General features: G+C 45.6%; 1 protein-coding gene across 1 annotated transcript; it reads right to left on the bottom strand.

The window, feature by feature from the left end:
* Nucleotides 1-11,608: 11,608 nt before the first annotated feature.
* Nucleotides 11,609-21,520, bottom strand: PLET1 (placenta expressed transcript 1). Its single transcript, XM_087822179.1, has 4 exons — nt 21,349-21,520; nt 16,921-17,122; nt 13,863-13,924; nt 11,609-11,841 (listed from the first exon to the last, which is right to left on the bottom strand). Exons 1-4 carry the CDS (start codon nt 21,518-21,520, stop codon nt 11,609-11,611), a joined length of 669 nt encoding a protein of 222 aa, XP_087678305.1.
* Nucleotides 21,521-21,927: the final 407 nt, after the last annotated feature.

Genomic DNA, 21,927 nt, shown 5'->3' with positions numbered 1-21,927 from the left:
AGCAATCTATTTTTGTTTTTCCATTATCTTACTTTTAGTATTCATTTTTTTCTGGTATATTGTAAATGGCAGAAATGTTTATAAGATTTACAGTACGTGAATCTTTTAAAAATTAAAATACAGGTGACCACAAAGTCTGAAAACAGGCTACATATATTTCTTTTTCTTTATTTTTTAAATTTTGAGAGTACATTTATTAAAACTGGGTTACAGTGAAACAAGGAAGGGCTTAGGATAGAAGAAGCAACAGGAGAGCCTAGGTGGGGCTGCTTTGGCTCGTTATAAAGTCAGAGAAAAGGGGCCTTAGAAACAGGTTCAGGGGGTTGGCCCTGGACAAGCTGCTGCTGCCCATTGCTCCTCTGGTCGCAAGTCTCCTGGGGTCCCTTAGAGTTCAGGAGATGCACGCCTGAGAGGGAAGAAAGGCGTGGGCGAGCTCCCGAGAGGAAGAGTGTTAATTTCTTTTAAAAAAATTTATTGTTGAAAGTATTACAGATGTCCCCTTTTCCCCCCATTAATCCCCTTCACTCTGTATCTGCCCCCGCCCCCCAGGCCTTCTCCACACTGTTGAGTGCTATTTCTTTTGAGCTCTTTGATTACTTCTAGGGCATGCTAGAGACACAGGTTTATTCAGTGAAAATTAGAAACACATCATCTGAGGCAATGCATCGTGGGTGGATGCAGGACTAATGGAAATGCTGCTTCAGTGCACATTCATTAGTTTTGCACAGCTTATGAAGTAGGAGTTGCTAGTGAGGAACAGCACATTGGACATCTCATAGAATATCAGTAAACTACTTGTTACGTAAATTTGTTTATGTTCCAGATCTTATAGCCACCTGAAAAATTTAACTCAGAAGACTGAAGAATAATCATATATTAAACCCTGTTAAAATAAGCAACACGAAAAAGACTGACTGCTCTGTAAAGCATCTCTTGTGTATATAAATTTTCCTAATTGATTTTGTTTTGTTCTGACCATTAAACGTACCTGCTTAAGTTAAACGATATTCTCACATTTATCTCTGGTTTCTTTCGCTCAGGGCCAAATCCTCAAGAGTGTATTTGCTTGCTTTGCTCTCTGTTCTTGTTTGTGTTCTGAACTTAGTTTATTTTTCTCTTTACATAGCACCTAGTCAACAGTAGGTTCCTAGAGTGTTGCTGCCTGAAAGTCTAAAAGGATCTGCACAGTTATTACTCTTCTAGAAACATTTTCACATATGCTGCTAGTGTGTAGTGCGATGTGCAGAGCAGCAGGTGGTGAGGCTGGAGAGGTAGGTGGTATCTGTCCCACCCTTTTGGACTCCAGGGGAGTAAAGCACATTTGATTTGCAGGAGTGAAATACCAGCGCAGCAGCGATTGTTTCTAATGGGAATGGGGTGTTTTGTGGGTAGATGAATATAAATCTTTGAAGCATGGTTTTTGAAATGAAAACTCCAAGGTGAGAAGTTAAGAAAAATTAGCTTGACCATATTACTGTGAACAGAATGACAAAAATGATATTGACCATATCACTGTGAACAGAATGACCAGAATTCAGCAGTCATTTGTGTTACCTTAATTGATGTAGTCACTAGTGGGTTATAAAAATGGCCGGAATAATATCAGTTGTGTACCTGTGGTCACTAATAGACTAGATCTGTGATAATTGTCCGTTTTGTTATTTAAACTCCAAGCTTTTACATTCCTTCTGGAAATGGAATTATCTTAAAGATGGGAAACAGATTGTGTTTATTTTGCTTTTGTTCTGTCTGGGATATTTCTAACCTCCCTTGCACATAGAAAAGTCATTGTTAGTTTCACACAGTTTAACTTTATAGCAAGGTTCTCTTGTAAGACACTGGAAAATGTCCCAGATAAACTGTGTCCACATCGCTGCAGAGAGAACTGCTCTCACAGGAAAAAAAAGCAGGGAAGGTGGTTCTTGCACTGGGGGATGTTAATGCAGCAGTTATTCTTTCAAGTAACTCTGCAGTTGGTTTGTGCCCTTCAAAATCCACCCACCCACTCCCATTAACATCCAGTGACTGTTGAGGCAGGAGTAGTAGTACTATCATTTAAAAAAGAGAATTAGAGCACTTTTTTTTTTTTTTCCTGGTTGTTGGCTAAAGAAACAATATCCCAGGCTTGTATTCTTTAAAGATGTCCAACAAACAAGTCCTCAGTACTTCAGCCCAAGTTTACTTTCATCCAACTGTTATCAGTGGAAGTGGAATTCTTGGGGTGCCGTAAGGAAAAGAATTCCCCGAGGCCCCCGTGGGAGGATGGGGTTTTGTGGAAAGCTTTATTGATGATGCAAAATTAAGGCCGTTCCCCTCCAAGGTCTCATTTCTGCCCACCTTGCCAGGGTAAAAGTCCCATCTTATCTTCAGCGGGGCCAGAATTAAGGCCCAGAATTTCTGCTCCATATTAAAGTACAGTCCTGCCCAGCATCTGGCTAGTTTAGCTTGTGTTCCCAGCTGCAGTTGGTTGCATATGGGATCCGCATGGCTATGGGCCATGTGGTTGCTAAGGCCAAATGGCTGTGGGGAGAGAATATACAAGTGCCGGGTGAGTGCAGGTCACAGAGCAAGAGCAAGCAAATGCAGAACAAGAGAGGAGGATCTCTATCTGGGGATTTTAACCTTCCAGGATTGTCTCCTAGGCTAGACTGACGGGCAAAGCACCTTCCCTCTGTCACCCAGACTTCTATACATGCACCCATTTCTCCCTTTGAGCCCTCTCCCAGTGATTTGCAGGGAATGGACTGGTGGTTCCCTGGGGAGTGTGAAGCTGTAGTTTCCTGGTGAAGCTGCCCAGATGACCTTGCTTACAATGTCTGACTTCTCTTTGCTTTCTTTATTAATAATAACTAGCTAATTACAGTGATACCACAACCAGTTTATGAGTCAATAAAAATTCCCCATTTAGTATAATAAGTATGAATTAAGTTGAAAGACCCTTTTCATTTTTCACAAATATCTTAAATATGAGCACTGGGGCCAACAACAACCTGAAGAAATAGAAGGGCTAGTTTTGACTTCTGGCCAAGATGGTGACATAGGTAAATGCAGTACTCGCCTCCCACAACCACATCAAAATTACAACTAAACTATAGAACAACCATCATTCAGAACCACCTGAAAGTGAGCTGAATGGAAGCCCTACAACTACAGAATTAAAGAAGAAGCCACATTGAGATTGGTAGGAGGGGCGGAGATTCAGATTGCGCTGGTCCCATACCCATGTGTGGTGGGTAAAAATTGGGAGGGGGCTGTGGCAGTCCCCTATGAGGAGTGAGGGGTTCCACCCGCACCCCAGACCCCCAGCCCAGGGTTCCAGTGCCAGGAAGAGAAGTTCCCATAATTTCTGGCTGTAAAAATCAGCAGGGATTGAGGTGGAGGGAGAATGAGGCTGCTGGAGTCCCAGGCAGTTCCTCGTAAAGGGCCCACACACAGACTTACTCAGACTCATTCACTCTGAGGTCCAGCTTTGGGGCAGCATCTTGAAAGGCATCAGAAGCACATAGGGAGGAACTGAATTGTTTGGCATCAGGGCAAGAGCTGGAGGGGCAGCTTTCTCCCAGACAGAAGTGCTGGGAGAGGCCATTGCTCCTTTAATGAGCCCTTTTCCCACCCCCCACAGAGCCAGCAGACAGGCACCATATTTGAGTCTCCATCGACCTGGTTTACGCTGTTCACCCAACCCTAGTGATTCCCTGAGGCCCTGCCCCATCCAACTTTTGGGTCCACCCAAGCTGTTTCCAGTGGCTTTTCTATACAGATGGCCTGTCTTGACTCATGCTTCAGATTTTCCTAAAATCTCTCAAATAAGCAGCATCTGGCCTCAGTGATCAGTGAGCCCCATATCTTTCACTAAGTGACTCCAGGCCTGGAACTAGCAGCAGCCATCCTTGGTTCACAGCTTGGCTTTCCCTGGGCAGCTCCAAGCCCAGCACAAGAAGCAGCCATGTGTAGATCGCTTTGTAGCTTATGCATAGCGGCCCTGGGCAGAACACAAGTGGTGGCTGACCTTGGCTTGCACTTCCTAGGAGGCTCCAGAGCAAGCACACCCAGTGGACATCTTGAGACATTAAAAAAAAAAAAAATACTGATTTCAGAGAGAGGAAGGGAGAGGCGGAGAGAGAGAGATAGAAACATCAATGATGAGAGAGCCATTGATTGGCTGCCTCCTGCATGCCCACGACTGGGGATTGAGCCCACAACCCAGGCATGTGCCCTGACTGGGAATCAAACTGAGATCTCCTGGATCCTAGGTCGATGCTCAATAGCTGAGCCTTGCCCGGCTGGGCCAGACCACATTGAAGCCACCACCCAACTACCTCCACAAGTTACACACTCGGGCAGACTCAGTGGGCACCAGAGCCCTGATGAAGTAAGTCCTGCACTGTGGGGTGGGCTCCTGCACAGCTGATCCTCCATGTTAGTCAGTGGTCATAGCCAGTCCTCCCAGCTGATTGGCCTAGGTAAGTCCCTCCCATTGATGTGCTAACAGCAATAAGTACTCAGCTAGAACAGGAGTGTGTACAGCCCATAGAGGGGGTGCACCTTGAGTACCCAGCTTGGGTGATCAGGGAGGCTGTGCCACTGGACCCTACAGGACATCTTCCACATTAGGACATTCTACCAAGCCTGGGAGATGTAGCAGCTCTACCTAATACATAGAAACAAACAGAGAGGCTGCCAAAATGAGATGAAGAAACATGGCCCAAGCGATAGAACAGAACAAATCTCTAGAAAAATAACTAAACAAAATGGAGACAAGCAACCTACTAGATACAAAGTTCAAAATGCTGGTTATAAGGATGCTTAATGAACTTAGTGAGAACCTCAACAGCATAAAAAAGAACCAGTCAGAAATGAAGGCTACACTAACTGAAATAAAGAATAATTTACAGGGAATCAACAGTACAGTAGATGAAGCTGAGAATCAAATCAACTATCTGGAATATAAGGAAGCAAAACACACTCAGAACAGCAGAAAGAAAAAAGAATCCAAAAAAATGAGGATAGTGTAAGGAGCCTCTGGGAAAACATCAAGTGTACCAACATTCACATAATGGTGGACCCAGAAGGAGAAGAGAGAAAGCAAGAAATTGAAAACCTACATGAAAAATAATTACAGAAAACTTCCCTAACTTGGTGAAAGAAATAGACATATAAGTACAAGAAGCACAAAGAATCCCAAACAAAATGAACCCAAAGAGGCCCACACCAAGACACATCATAATTAAAATGCAAAAGGTTAAAGACAAAGAATTTTAAAAGCAGCAAGAGAAAAGCAGCTAGTTACCTACAAGGGAGCTCCCATAAGACTGTCAGCTGATTTCTCAACAGAAACTTTTCAGGCCAGAAGGGAGTGGCAAGAAATATTCAAAGTGTTGGAAAGCGAGGACCTACAACCAAGATTACTCTACCCAGCAAAGCTATCATTTGGAATCGAAGGTCAAATAAAGAGCTTCCCAGACAAGAAAAAGCTGAAGGAGTTCATCACCACCAAAACAGTACTATATGAAATGTTAAAGGGTCTTCTTTAAAAAGAAGAAGAAGGTAAAAAATATGAACGATAAGTACATATCTACCAACAATTGAATCTAAAAGCAGAATAAATGAACAAGCAGAGCAGAAACAGACTCATAGATACAGAGAGCATTTAGATGGCTGCCACATGGGTTGGGGGTTAAGAGGGATGGGTGAAAAGGTGAAGGGATTTAGAAGTACAAATTGGTAGTTACAGAATAGTCATGGGATTGAAAGTACAGCCTAAGGAATATAGTCAATACCATTCTAATAACTCTGTATGGTGTCAGATGGGTGCGAGACTTATTGGAATGATCACTTTATTAATTTATATGAATGTCTAATCACTGGGGTGTACACCTGAAACTAATATAATAATGTATGTCAACTGTAATTGAAAATGAAAAATGAAAAATGTTAAAAATAAATAAAGGTTATTTATTTTCTGTTACCTTTCAGAGTTTTATTTGCCCTCAGATAAAGCCACAGATGGGCAGTGGGATGTCTCATGGGCATCTCAAACTTAACATTTCCAAAAAAAACCCCAACAAAAACAACAGCCAAAAAACTTAAACATGTCCAAAGTCCGTTTCTGTTTCCTCCTTCAAAATTTATTCTTCCACCAGTCTTCCCTAAAAATGCCACTACCATCCGCTTATTTTTTTTCAAGCCAGGAATCTGGGAGTTGGTATTGATCCCTACCTCTTACCTTTAAACTATCAGAAAGCACTATAGGTTTTACCTTTAAAATAGATAATGATTTTTTCTATCTACATGTCCAATGCCACTGCCTGAGTCCAACTGTCACCATTTCTTCCTTGGTTACTGACATGGCCTCTTACCTGGTCTCCTGCTTTCACTTTGGTTCTCTTCCCCCCACCATGTTACTCCTCGAAAACTTCCTCTAGCCTGCTGTAATTTAATATAAGGCATCTTGGAATTTTCCTCTTGTCATGCTCTCCTGCCTGGAATGCTGTCCTGATCCTCTGCCCCATCCTTTTCATAAAACCTATAATTCTTCAGATCCCAGCCTAAATGTCATCCTCTTGATCACCCAGTATAGGTAGAAATCCTCTGTTTTCTATTATAATACCTATATACTCCCCTATCTTGCAGTTTTAAAATTATATATCTATGTCTCCTTTCGTTTTATTTATTTGCTTATTAGTTTATTGTCCATCCCAACCACAAGGATGTCAACTTCATGAGGGCAGAGCCCTGTCTGCCTTATTTACTCTTGTTGCCCAGGACCTAGCCCAGTGCCTGCTACATATCAGGTACTGAACAGTTAGTTATTGAACGAGTGACAGTGCCTGCCATCTCTAAAGAACCGGGTGAACTCGGTTTGGTAAAATTTTTGAAATTTAATACTAAACTTTTGAAACATACTTCAGAAGGGGGCTTATTCTTTATGTGTGTCAGCTTAGAGAACAGCCACCACAACACAAAGAAATCCACTCAGTATCCTCCGAACCGGTATATCTGGCTAACTTTACCTTCTTGAAAATTTTCCATTTCCATTTGTGGGTAAGATTTGTTTTAGCCCCCAACTACTAATTTAAGTAAAGATGAACTAGAGTTCAGTAAACTGCAGTCCCGAAGACCACACTGCCATCTGTTAGCAGCCCAGGCTCAGGGGCTCACTGACAGGGTTCTTCCTGTATAACAGGATAAACAGCAAATTTGGTTCATAATTATTGACCCAGCTTGTGGGGAGTAAGTTTACCCAGGCGGAGGGGGCCTCAGCTCGTCTTGCGGAGAATGCTTTCTATTGTCCCACCCGTTTGGACTCTGAGAACAGGGTTTCTCATGGAATGCAGAGCTGAACAGATTTGTGGCAACACCGAGGCAATGTGTGTTTTTCAGCAAACAAAGGGTCAGTTTGTTGCCATCATAACCCTTAATGATTCCCAAAGCACTAGGGGGAAAGTCAAGGCTCCATTCCTGTGTTTAGAAAAGGAAAAACAATGCACCCTAACCAGATGGTGTGGTATAACATATGCCGCCCACATTTGAGATTGTGTTGACATTTGTGCAATTAACTTCTGCTTTTTGGCATGCATTGGCTTGTGAATGAACATTATGCCAGCCACTACGTGTTGGTGTCTTAGTCACCATGTTCTTAAGGCAGGAGTTAGCTCTGGTTCACCGACCAGGAATCTGGGGTTATGTTGTTCGAAGTCACTCAGTAAGTGGAAGAGCCTAGATTTGAACCTATGTCTGGCTTAAAAAGAAAAACATGCTCAACAATTAAAATAATGATTTCAAAAATTTCCCCAAGCTCTTTAAATGTGCTTTGTCTACATATTTAGTTACTTTAGCCAAAGGCTTTTTGAGTTTGTTGAATTCAAGCATATGGTCTAAAGTTATTTTTAAATATAGGTTGTATAAGTACACATAGACAAATATGTGGATATTTTGGCATATGTTAAATTATTTCCCACATATCAGGTATATATTTACCTTCACTCTATATTTATATGGGTATAACTTACATAAAAGCAGAGAAGGGGTAAGGTAGTCCATATGTCCTAGTTTCACTGCTGAGCCTCATTCAAAGAAATACAGCCCAGCAATCAGAAGTAAAATAATTCTAATTTTCACTCTCCTTATTCAACTATTTATTCTGTAGAATAATGTAAGCCCTTTGCCCATTATTTAGATTCTCTTGGAAAGGAGAGAGCCTAGGAGCTGACCCTGAAGGCTAGAGTACTCTCTAGTTGGAAGCTTGAAGGGTGGAGGTGAAGGCAGGGTTGGAGGGAGAAAGATTGTGAAAAGTCAGACACTAGCCACTTATAACAGTTATAAATTAGTAATTTTAGTCTTTGTTATAGACACTATTTTATTGAATATATTTATATTGTTATAATACTTGGCTTTCTTATACATCAATGTATCATTTGTGATGCTTGTTTAGGCATTAAATAATTACATAGTGTTTACTTTGTGCCAGATGCTGTTCAAAGTGCTTTACATATATTAACATATTTAATGTCAACACAATAACCTATGAGGTGACTACTGTTTTGTTCCCTGTTTTACATATGAGGAAACCAAGGCACATGAAAGTTAAGTAACTGGTATCAGGTCCCACAATTAATAAGGGACAAAATCAGATGAAATTAAGCCCAGGCAGTCTAGCTTCAGAGTTTATGTTTTAAGATAACTACCAAACTCTGGCTCTTATGAAGTAATAAGCTTTACTTCATTATTAATATTTTTAACATTTACTTTACAGGCTAATATGGGTGTTGGTAGACAATATAGGATACTATCTACATTTTCTGCCTGTTCTGAAATTTTTTCCTGCTCTGAATGGCTAGTGTTTGAGCTGATCATTGACAAGTTGGGACTCTTTCTGGCGTGTGATCTTTGAGGTAATGGGATTTGCAAGACATCAGCTTTCTTTCCCACGTTCTCAAAACACATTATAATGGGTAGGCAATTGCTGTTTCTATCACAGACTAAAAATGCATTGAATTTACAAAGCTTGACGCTACAGACAAGAAAAGTAGACGAGCAGGGTTGGGCAAGTGAGAGTAAACAGTCCACCTATTGTTCCTCTTTCTGCTGTGCCTGAGGTTAGAGCCCCTGGGCTTCCTGTCAGTTGCCTGGTGCGTGTTTTTCCCGTGGGGGTACCGCACTTCCCTGTGAGGATCGGGTAGCTGATTACAAATATGAGGATGAAGATGAGCTATTCCTGAGAGTGAGAATGTGGGTATTTCTGTAGCCCTTCCTCTTACTCCGCCACCCACCCCGCTTGGGGAGTGACCAGGAATGGCAGCTACCTGGAACCTGTGGGGCTCCAAGTCCTGTCTCGGAGCCCAGGAAGAGATCGCTTGAGTACAATGCTCCGTTTCTGAGCCTGGCTTTCGCCCCAGAGTCCTCAGCAGTGCCCCCCGGAACCTCTCTCAATCAGCCAGATAGGCGTTAAGATCGCACCTGCTCACCATCCCTGACTAGGCCTTATAGCTACGCCTGCCTAGGACAGAGGAATCAGAATTGAGGCCTGCAGATGCCTCTTACCTAACAGATGAGGAAACTGAGGCGGGAGAGTGTGAAGCCGCCTGTTAGCCACCTTTCTGCTTTGCAGCAGAGCTGGGATTTACCGGGCGTCCGCCTGCTAGTGCAGCTGGGATTTACCGGGCCTCTGCACCGCTCGTCTGAATTCACCCAAGTTTCCTTGAGCCTAGAAGGTTCCCAGCTTCCGAGAATATCTTTGCTGGATGTCTGCCACACCTCCCACACCGAACCCGAGAGGGGGCCAGGCTGGCCCACATGCTCACTGTGAAACTCGCCCCTGGCTCGCGCAGGCAGGCCTCACCTCGGCTGACCCTGGAGGCGGCGGCAGGGACGGGGTGTGGAGGAGCACCGGGGAGCACGCGGCTGCTCGTTGTGTCAGAGAGGGACCCCTGCACCCTCTCCTTGTCGTACAACCCAGGGAGCCAGTTGTTCGGGGGATCTCGGGTTATGCAGGAGCCTCTCAGGGAGCCCTTTGGGTGCCCGGTTAAGGGTGCAGCTTCATGTTTACTCATTGACTGGCTTTGGGAAGGTTCTTTCTTTCTCTGCCTCAGTGTCCTCGTCTGTAAAATGGCTCCATCTCAAAGGGCTGCTATGAGGATGAAATGAGACAGTGCGTGCAAACTGCGTAGCACGGTGCTTGGCAGAGCCTAACAGCTGCCGAGGGGTGTCACGGAAAACGGTAGAATAAGGAACTCCAAGAACTGTCCCTCCACTGGAGCAGCCATTGGGCTGGCAAAAACTGTCAGTCACCCTTTTCAGAACTCCAGAATTTAATTAAAAACCCCCAAACCAAACCAGACACCTCATGTCTGTTAGGGAATGCTTAATGAAGAAAGGCTGTCAAATCTGGACACTTGAGAAAATCTGTCGGGTCACTGGCTGACTGCTGCGGCAACAGGAAAGAGACTTCAGTGACCACGCAATAAGAAGGCAGTCTTTGCAAAACTGGTTTGAAAAAGTCACTAAACAAATGGACTACTCAACAAACCACCACCGTGAATTACCACGTTACAATATTCAGAAGGTCCAGTTTTAAAAAAATTTAACACCTACAAAATAGGAATGTCCGGCCTAGTGACAGAGAAAAAAGAAGCAACTGACAGACACTGTCCCTGAGGAAGGCCAGTCCCTGGATGCTGGCATCCTGGAGTTTAGCATAATTACTAAAAGAAAACTTTGTTGGCTATTACTGGAAATAGCATGCTCTGTTTTGCTTTTACATTATATTATGAATATCATAAATAGTTTGCTCATTTCTCTTAGTGGAAAACACTGTTAGGGGAAAAGTGATGAGTTTGCACTTGAGGAATATTAAAACTGAGAAAATTTTACCTGTAGATCTGGCCTTGAAAACATACATACTCTTATCATTCTATTACTGTTTTTTGGATAAATTAGACATTCTCTGTATTTTAAGTTAATCACTTATTAAAGACATTTGAATTTAACACATTCGTCTTGTTTGAAATATAGTTTATTTGTATGACATAGAAAATAGTGCCTTTCTGCCATAATCTTCCCCTATCTTTGGCTGCTCAGACGCGGTACATCCTACTTCCTTGCCGTTCAAATGCTGCTGGTGTTGCCCGCAGCATGAGGGCTGTTTCTCCTTTCCTGCTGAGTCATGTGAGTCAGCACATTCTGTGTAACCGGAGTGAGTTTGGTCAGAAATAGGAGATCATCTTGAAAGTGAGGAAAGATTCTTCCCAGAGAGACTTGGGGACACTGAGGAATCATTTGGCAATGAACAAAAGTTCGGACTGGCTATGAAACTGGCTGTCAACATAGAGCCAGAATTCCAGATTATAGCAAGACCCGGTCTGAGTAGTTACAAAAAGCCTAGTTTGTGTCCTTAAAGATCCAGTTGAACATCTGTGTGCCCCAAGTCCACCAGTGAGCGGACTGGCTACTCTCAACCAAGTCTCCCTCTGGGCCCAAAGCAGCGGGTGTAGAGTTGTATATTTAAGAACATGAGGCCTTCGTTCACACACATGACGGAGCCCTGGCTGGGCACTGAATGCTGGAGGATGGGGGCAGAGGCAGGAACAACTGCTCCCCTAGCTTCCTTCTAGAAGAGGAGTTTGCTGGCGAGAAAGACAAGCAGGATCTGAATGGCATCTGTGATGGGGCTGAGGAAGATTCTGTTGGCCAAGCTTTTGGTAGTGGTTGGAGTTGGGGTTGCATTTAGGATTCGGGCCATGGTTACGACTCGGGTTGTAGTTGGACTTTGGGTTGGGGATAGGATTCGTGTTGTGGTTGGCCTGGTCATGGAGCTCATAGAGGGTGATGTGGTGGTCATTCCTGGAAAAAAAAAAAAAAAGGGCATCAGAAACTCTGTTGGGTGGTAGGTGGGCACTAGAGAAATGAGGCTAATCTGATGGAACACTGGAGCCAGAGTTCACGAGCAAAATTCAATAAGCATGTCTCAAGGGCCAAGGGTGTGTAGAGGAGGGGAAAACTGTGGCGTACAGAATGTCAAGGGAAAAAAGAACACTATCTACCCTTAAGGTCTACACAATCCTACAGGGGAAGGAATTTATATAACTACTGAATTTGTTGTTGGGTAGGTTGTCAGCCCTCAAGTGTCCTTAATATTATATTAGATCCATCAGTGCAAATATGATCCAGAATGGCACCATTTTATTTTTGGTTGCTAATTTCAAAGGTTGCATGTAAAGCTCGTAAGAACTAGTTCCCATCCAGACCTGAGGATAGCTATTCCTGCTTTAAGGCAAATGGAAAGAGGCTGTCCGAACCCCTGAATCTCTGGTTTCTGAGGCACCGGCCATTTCTTGTGCAGGGACCTGACCACACATTGGTTCCCTGAGAAGCAGAGAGAGCCAGTCCTATAGCCCTGGGGGTGGGGGTGGGGGTGGGGGTGAGATGTCTGATCCTTGAAGAACTGGTGCTTGGCAATGATACCTGCAAGGGTCTGAGTGGACCACAGAGGGGACTGAAAAGAAGAAGGGACATGTCCAGTGATTTGCTTAGGCCCATGCGTTCTTCTGCCCACCCAGAGAGGGCCGGAAGTCTGGGGCACTATCTTATCTCACTTAGCATTTCCCCAGGGCCAATGTTTCTCTAGCATCTCACTGAGCCAGGAAGTCTGACACAACCACTTTATCTTTATTTTTTTTCAGCTGAATTTTATTAGCATGGAGGTAAGGAGTCCTGACTAGAAGCAAACTTTTCTCTTTCTTAACATTTACACTTGTGTTCATCTCAAAAGTGTCCTTGAGGAAGAAAAGAACATCCGGTCTTTTCACAGAAGGGAAAGCACCGAGGAAACAGTTGAGGCTTTCACATACTGGCTTCCTTAGGCATGGTCACTTCAGCATGTGTTTTTGAAATGGATACCCCTTTGGTGACACTTGCAGCGTCTGACTGGCGGGAAAATGGGCAGCACAGCAGATGCATTTCAGAGTTCGGGGCTTCCGAGGAAGACTTGTTATCTGACACTGAGAAAGACTGATGTCTCTTGTTCTTGGCTGAACCTTGTATTTAAAAACTTCTTTTAAAAAAAGGATTGCCTTTCTAGTCTTGCTACGAGTCTAAGAAAAGTGTAAAAAGTATAAGGTGTGAAATTCAAGTCCTAGTTTTTCCATTTACTTTCTGAACCTCAATTTCTTGGGAGCTGCGCCTACATAAGATTAACTCAACCCCTTATCCTCTCCCCTGAAGAAAACAAAAGCCATCCCAAGATTTCTGCCAATTCCTAGGGGCCTTATGGTTTAGCTCCCTAGAGGGAAGTGAGAGAAAGAAGGCGGCAGAGTGGGGAGGGAAGGGCAAGGAGCCTCGGGATGGTTTGAAGTTGAGAGTGACAGCCCATGAAAGACCAATAGAAACTCCTGGTGGTAGTGGCGGAGGCCAAAGGCCATCCTGATAACGAAGGCCGTTTTTGGTATTTTTATGCTTTCAGCCCTTCTTTGTGCACACCTGCCCCTCCTCCCCATAAAGTCTGCTATACCTATGAAGGTTTTATGTGAGTTGGAAGTCTTTGTGGGAATTGAGGAAGGAGCTGACTTTCATATTGGTGTCTATGTGAGTAGAAATGGCTCCTGAGGAAGCAGGATTCTGGAGCCACAGCTGCCTGTGAGAACATAAGGCCCCTAGGAATTGGCAGAAATCTTGGGGATGGCTTTTGTTTTCTTCAGGGGATAGGATAAGGGGTTGAGCTAATCTTATGTGGGTGTCAAGGTGCTAGACGGTCAGCTGGTATCTGGGTAACACACAATTAGAAGACTTTTTCTAGGGCACAAAGTAACTCTCCAGGCTGACTGAGTTCACTGTCAGATATGTAAACGGGTTGCAAAGGAACTTACCTTGTTTTTTCAGTTTCAGATAAGAAAATGTGGCCTCTCTGTGGGAATTGATAACGAAGGCTCTGTGGAGGGTAAATCAATGAGAGAAAATGGTGAGGACTTCAGCCGTGGAATTCACAGGTTCAGCTCACATTTCTGCCCTCCCAGAGCATCCCAACCTCTTCATTCCTTTTGTGCTTGCTTTCTCTACAGCACAACTAGCAGATCAGTAAATACTGGTCTGCCCTATCTTGTCTTTTTAAAAAATTAAATTAAAAAAAAAAATCACTCGATTTGAGAGAGAGAAACATGGACTTGTCGTTCCACCTATCCATGCATTCATTGGTTGCCTTCTGTATGTGCCCTGACCGGGGATCGAACCCCAACTTTGGCATATCGGGATGACACTCTAACCAACTGAGGTACCCAGCCAGGGCCTCTATATTGTCTTAACTGAAGTCCTCCATGATCTTGCTCCAGGTCATGTCCACACCCACCCCAAACAACTTCACCACCCTCAGCTCCCCACGGGCTGGTACACACCTCTGGTCTTTGTTCAGGCCAGTCCTCTGCCTGTGATACCCAGTCCAGACTACGTCTGCCCATAGATCTAACAGTAACTCTATGGGGTTGCTGTCCCTATTGTCATTAACCCCGACAGATCTCCCTCAGACGTGCTCCTTGTCTGCATCGTCTTACTGTGAGCGCCTCCCCACACTGGAGAGCCCGCTCCTTGAGAACAGTTTCCGTTGTCAACAATGACTGACACACAGTGGGTGCTTAATGTTCATTAAATGATCTGTAGAGCTCAGTCTGTCGTTCTTCCATTAGTAGGTCCGTTATTATACTAGCTTCTTGCTCACACATTCAACATGAATTAATGAGAGTGGACAGCATGCCAGTCACCGTGCGTGGTGCCGAGGGGCAGTGGTGAACCAGACAGGCATGGTCTTACCCTTGTGGCACTTAACGTCCCTTCAGAGAGGCAGATTTTAAGTGAATTCACAACCAACAGGTTAAATAATTGATCACAGTGGAGACATGTGCTCTGACAGAGCAGGGGAAGCTGTGAGGGTGAAACTAGGGCTCTGGAACGTATTGGGGAGTTCAGGGAATGCTTCCTCGAGCAAGCGATGTTTAACCTGGTAATCATTCCTCACCACGCCTCACTGTAAAGTTCATGGCCAGGGACCTCTTCACGTTGCTTCTGGCCCTCCCCAGCCCAGTGGATGGAGCTCCCTGCTTTCTGTGTCCCCCTCACACGTGCTGCTCCCCTCTCTCTATCAGCCTGGCTGACCGAGGCTGTGTGTGCGTGTGTGCATGTGCGTGTGCGTGTGCGTGTACATTATGAACCAGCAGCGAAGCCAGTGCATCGTGGCGGCTGCCAGCCAGGAAGGTCAGGGGACCAATGCCAGTGGGAATGTGCTGTTTCTATCGCAGGGTGTCGCTGCTCGGTCTTGTATCTGTCGCTACACGGAGTGTGGAGGCTTTAATGAGAGGTGAGCAAAGCCACTGTCCTAATCAGCCTGGCCTGGCCTCGAAGGGACTGCCCTTGTGTGAGGCTGGACTGTAGCAGCTCCTCCGGGATTCTGCTCCTGCAAGTGGCTCTGCGGGAGCCAGCCAGGTCTGAGCGGGCGCGGCAGGTGAGGGCCGGATGGCCCGACAGCGTCCTCAGCACCGCTGCCCAGGGGACTTGGTGGCTGCTCACAGTGGACACGGCCTGCTGGTCAGACTTGTCCTTCAGCACAGAATGGCAGCCTGAGACCGGAAGGGCCTCTCCACATTGTTTCCAAAGTAAACTTGGCTGGGGTGGGGGGGGGGGTTTGTGAAAGTGGGACTTTAGCCCCGGGTTGGGCCCACTCCGAAGGAGTGTGTATCCATTCAGTGTGGTACCAGGAGGCCAGTTATTACACAATCATCACACTTTCTGTTAGCAAGCTGTTTCCAAAAATGATCAATGTTTTGAAGCAAACGGGGTACCTAGTGACAAAGGTTCTTTGCTTGACCAAACTTCAGTCAGGTTCTGGGACCTCCTCCTAGGCCCATCTGTGCACTTGCTGGTAAAATCCAGTTTTAGCGAGAACCCTGCTAAGTCGGTCTAGCAAGAACCTCTTACCCTCACTATCTGATAACCCTTAATGTCTGATAGAGTTCCTCATTTGCTGCCATCCCCCTGATATCTGATCACGTTGGCCTGCCCTCAGCAACAATCCTGTTTGGTTAGTTTAGCCAGAGTCCCTCTTACAGGTCTTGGTGTTTCCTCTTGGTAATTTTCTATCCACTGACCCCCACCCTGCTCCTTGGCTATAAATTTCTACTTGCCCATGTTGTGTCCAGAATTGAGCCTGGTTCTGTACTGAGGTCTCCTTTCTCTTATTGCAATAGTCGTGAATACAATCTTTATGTATATACAATGTTGGGAAAAAAAATGGGTTTACAGTCGTGAGTATGCAAAACAGAGCTCATTCTATCATTTGCCATACGAACAACTGTAAACCTACTTTTGCCCCACTCTGTATATATTAGGTATGTTTGTATGTATGTATTCATTCATTTTGCTTTAACTGCTGTCTGGCTCCGGTTTTCATTTTTAAAAAAATATCTTTATTGATTTCAGAGAGAGGAAGGGAGAGGGAGAGAGAGATAGAAACACCAGTGATGAGAGAGAGTCACTGACCGGCTGCCTCCTGCATGCCCGTCCCCCCTGACCGGGGATCGAGCCCGCAACCCAGGCATGTGCCCTGACTGGGAACCGAACCACGATTTCCTGGCTTCTAGGTCTATGCTCAACTGCTGAGCCACCCCTGGCTGGGCAGGCTCTGGTTTTCTTTAAAGCCAGTTCTTTCTGTTTATGTTGAGCATACCTGGTGTGTGTGTGTGTGTGTGTGTGTGTGTGTGTAAACTCCTACAGATAAAAGGTGGGACAAAGAATGGAGAGGCAGAAAAGGAGTGCAAGTACTGAATTCTCCACATCGTACCTGGATTGTATTCTGAGCCCTCCAAGATCACTGTAAAACCGCATAAACCCAGTATGAAATTGTAAAAGCCCAAAGCAAGTCATACGTAGATAGGTTCTTACTGTATCTCGACTGTAGTTATGTTCACGGAATGTGGAGATTGCCAGCTGGTCCTGAAGAAGCCTTCACGCATGTCCTTCATGTAATACAGGACGCTGCTGTTGCAATACTGGTCTGCTCTGTCCCAGAGGCCTACGGTGCTGTTGTTAGTGTCCAGTGCTCGCAAGACCACAGAGATGGTGTTGTTGTTCACAGGAACAAATACTAGGAAGAAGCGATAAGGAGACTATCAGCCATCTGTGTAGTAAGACAAGGCATGAGGGTCATGAAGTCAAAACTCACTGTGAAAAAAATTACAAATAGCATGTCCGTGGGGTATGGTCCCATTTTTGTAAAAGGAGTTGAAAAACATCTGGAAGGAAAGCCATCAAGATATTAAGTGTGGTGACTTCTTGGTAGTGGGATTACAGATGTGTTTTATTTCCTTCCTAGTGCTTTCTTGTGTTTTCTAAATTTTCTACAATAAAAGGTAGACAAAAGGAGACCTATGCTTTGGCCCTGGTTTTGCTACTTACCAGGGGTGAGCTTCGGGACTGCTTCCTAACCTCGGGAGCCTGGTTCTCATCTGTCAGGTGAGGGGGTAAGTGTGCTCTGCTCTTCTTTAAGGGGGTGTGGCATGTGGGGAGAGCAGGGCTTGGGGCAGGCAAAAGGGTCACATGGGCCCCCTGGGAAGTATTCCCTGAAAATTGGGAATGTTATTGTCAAGTTAAAGCAGAGCCCATTTCCTAGTTCTAGATATGCCGAAGCTCTTGGTGTCTGTTGAGGGTGAGGGAAGGGGGGCCCTCTGAGCCCTTGGGGGCCTAATCCAGGTACCTGTCAAGTGACCCCTTAGAGTTCCCTAACCTTCTCCACTCAGGCGAGTCTCTTATGACCTCGCCTGACACGCACTCACAGGGGACCCCACTGACACTTGTTAATTCCTCTGGTTAATTCCAGCATTCTGATGTGGAATGGGGAGGGGGTTTCAAGAGAATATTTCACTGGGTTCATTTCCTTCCTTAGAAGATCCCTTCTGAATGAATTCCTCGGTGCTAAGGTGTTGTCCAGGGCACCTTCAGACACCTAGAATTCCTCAAGGACTTCTCCTTCACAAACCAAAGAAACTGGACAGGTGGCACAATAGGATCGGGCAGCCCTGGTTCCGAATTCCAGCTCTAACAGGGATTTGCCTCTGAGCCTCAGTTCCCTTCTTCATCCTTCACTCCACAAATATTTGTTGAATGCCCACTTCGCACCAGGCCCGGTTCTAGGTCTGGAGATGATGACACTATCCTTTGTTATACGGAGCTCATTAACCTTATCTTGAAAGGCTCCTGGGAGGAGTCACGAGAACAATGCAGACTTTGATACATGATGGGTGTTAGCGAAATTGCAATTGTTTATTATTATTATTATTATTTTTAGCACAAAACACTTCTCTGTTCTGTTTCTTTGCTATTGCCAGTGAAGGTGGGCTGAGTCAGATCCTATGGGCCCTGACTTGCTCAGTGAGAACCTGGCACTTGCCCTAGACGAGTGCGTGATGGTCAGGTGGACTGTGACGATCGATGGAGTCATCGCGTCCGTCAGCTCTCCCTCGGGCATGCTCTCACCTCTGTCCTTTCTTCTGCTTTCCCCCTCGCTCTGGCCTGTGGTTTCCTTTCCTCTCTCCTCGGCACCTGTACTATTTGGATCCTGGTCTCCACGTTCCCCTCCACTCAGGCTGCGGCCAGATCAGACTTCCACACTCACGTCCATCAGGAGACACGCCTCCCCCAAGCCGCCAAAGTGCGCTTATTTCTAGAGCATGGAAACATTTCTGCTCCTGTTCTGCTGGGCACAGCACCCGGCTCGAGCTTTCATGACCCTGCTAACCTAGCTCACCCGGCCATTTGCTCCCCGTCTGGGGCCGGCCAGCCTTCCTGCTGTTCCGCAGACACGCGTGGCTCACACCTGCTCTGGGCCTTGGCTCACATCTGGCTGTGTGGAATCCTTACTTCATTCTCGTCACACATTTCATTCCCATTTAGTCGCCAAGATCCTGCTATGTCCCACCTCCGGCCCGATTTGGCCTTCTTTCCCTCTCACGCCTGAAACATTTACTTTTTTTACTGTAGAGTTGAATGCTTAATTACATTCAGGCGTAATTACACTCAGGCTTAATTATGTACTGTGGTTTCATCTGTGTCAGTATCTGGCCAGCCCAGTGCTGGGCACCTGGAGGGCAGTAAATAACTACTAATTGAGTGACTTAAAAAGTTATGCATCCAGTGTTGCATAGTGAGTGCCCCTAAAGCTGAAGATTCAGGAATAAAGGCAGGCAGGTTACATCCCTCTTGGCCATAGAAGTAAACACTGGAGGCAGGTGCTTACCCAGTCCAGCCCTAACATAAATGCCGCTGCATATGGGTTTCTTTCAGTGATACGAAGACAGACCCAGGGAACTTGTTCTAAGACCCTGCCTGAGCTGCAACTGTGTCTTGGGACCTGCCAAGCCATTTATACGTGACTAACTAATGTTGACACAAACCCTGAAATTTAGAAAACTTTGAAATCAAAATAAGAAGTTGGCGTGTGTGGGCATGTACTCAGTCTGGCCAGCCGTCTGGCAGTGACACTCTACAAGGAAATCCGGAGAACCCTAGGTGTGCAATAGGCACTTCACGCCTCTTGAGGGCACAGGATTTTGATTCAACTGAAATCATTCCTACGGTGAGTCAGTCAGCGTGTCACAGGACTGCAGCACATTCTGCAGTGAGCTAGGTGAAGGTCGGGGACGGCCACTGCAGGCAGCAGGCCTTGAATGAACCTGATAGTCTTTCCTCCTTCCCCTTGCCCCGCTCCTCCCCCTGCCCCTGTGAGTGCCGGGATTTTCCTTTCCCCACGTGGCCCCTCCCAAGGGGGCTTTCCCTTTTCAGGCCTCTTACTGACCCTCTTTGGACTCTTCTTTCTCCTGTCTTCCTGCTTTCAGAGGCTCACAATCCCCCCTCCCCATAACCCCAGGCTTCCCAGGTAGGTTTCTATTTCTACCATTTCAGCAGCAACATCCTTCACCTTGTGATGTGTTATCTCAGGTCAGTAGTCCCTCTGGCCCCCAGGTCCTTTCTCATATACAAGGTCACACACGTGCCCTACTTATCTTCATCTTGAATTACAAGAGCATCCTCCCTGCCCTATAGGACAAGATCCACTGCCTGAGCGAGTAGGATGTAGTGAGCTTTATCACAACTGAGGCATTTAGTGACAGTCCTTGTGAAAAAAATAGAAAAAGCACAAGCTGGCATGGGTGTGTGAGGGCAGGCTGGAGCTGAAGCCTGGGATCTATAGACCGCGGGTGTGGATGTCGCCCTGGTGGTCTCTCAGGTTGTGGTTAGAGTTCTAAGAGAGGCCGGAGAACACGGCAGATAAGAAGACAGGCTCTGAAGCTAGGCAGCCTGGCTGAACACAGCTGGACTGTTATTTAGGTTCAGATATTGGCTATGTTACATGTACCTCAGGTCTCATCTGTAAAATGGGAAGATAATAGCATTGGCCCTTAGAAGAGTACCCAGCACATAGCGAGAAATATCAGCTCTTATCACTAAAACTGAGAGGCATATAGTGTAGTGGTTAAGGGCAGAGTCTCTGACGATAGAATGCTCAGGTTCATGTCCCAGCTCCACCGCTCAAGTAGCTCTGTGGCTTGAGCAAGTCACTAGCATTTCTACCTCTGTCTTCTCATCTATAAAACAAGAATGACAGTGGTCTTTAATAGGTTGTTATGAGGGTTAAATGAATTAATACTTGGAAGCCACCATATGAAACGCCGTAAGTCTGGCTGATCCCAAAGGGGATATTTATATAATATCCCTAGGCACTTGAAAGTAAAGCACTGGATTAGGAATGACCATAACAAGATTCAAGAGCCAGTTCTGCCACTTGCTAGCAGTGAGACCCTGAGCAAATCATTTATCTTCTCTCAGCTTCAGGCTCCATTCAGAGAAGGTGGGATCGTAATATTTTCCCTGTCCAGTGAACTGGATTTTTCAGATTTGGGCTAAATGCGAACAGTGCCTCCTGGAGTTGTGCAATATACAGTCATCCACAGAGGCATTGCTTTATCAAATGGATGTGGAAAGATTACAAACTGTGATGCAACCATTATCACTTAACATAATAAACATGCCAATTTTAAGTCAGAACTTGACGTGGGTGTGGGTGTGCTCTTGCCGGGCCTCAGCTAACCTAGGGCTTGGGACTTAATGAGTCCTTGTTGCTCAGGTTGGCACAGGGAACATGCAGAAACATCCCCAGGCAACCCACTCTCTCAGCTGTTCTCATTCTTTCTGCCCCCACTTCCCACGCTGGTCAAAATCACATATTTTGAGAGCAGAGATGGAGAGTTATGTTCTGAAATTTTGGTAAACTCCCCTTAGAGAAAAAAGACACCAGAGAGAATGGCTCCTACTTACTTGTGTAGACTGTGCCGCATTTATAGACGTCTGTATTGGCCTGGATGCCTGGAGTGGCGGTCGGAAGGACTGCGTTGAAGAGCATGCATCTCTCGGGGTAATCTGCGGAGCTGGCTGCGATGAGCAGCGTTCCCAGGCACAGAAGCAGCAGCGTGGAACCGAGCACCGCCATGGTCTTGACCTGTTTGGAAACTGCCGGGCCTGGAGCTGGGGAAGACCTCACCTATTTATATGCTCTGGGGCTGAAGTTTCTGGGTGAGGTCATACATGCAAATTCTCCTCTAACCGCTCCCTAGAATGAACTGGCTTCTAGAATTTGTCACCATGATCCCTTATCAATTCCAGTTTTGCTCAAGAAAGGGAATGTATTTTGCATTTCATTCGCTCAGTACCTGCTATTTGAGGAGAGCTGTTGAGAAAGGTCTAATGCTGGCTAAGTGAAATTACGGGTGAGTAATCGTCACTACCTGGCTCGTTTAGAAGTCCAGTCTTCTCCCTGGAGGAAACTCAGGCATAAAAGCCCTCTTTTCTGGGAATATTACATATCCATTTCCAACTCTCCTTAATCGAACATGTCTC

This window comes from Miniopterus natalensis, chromosome 11 (genome assembly GCF_054644295.1).
Source record: "Miniopterus natalensis isolate mMinNat1 chromosome 11, mMinNat1.hap1, whole genome shotgun sequence".
In the NCBI taxonomy this organism is placed as follows: domain Eukaryota; kingdom Metazoa; phylum Chordata; class Mammalia; order Chiroptera; family Miniopteridae; genus Miniopterus; species Miniopterus natalensis.
This window is presented reverse-complemented; position numbering and strand designations above follow the sequence as displayed.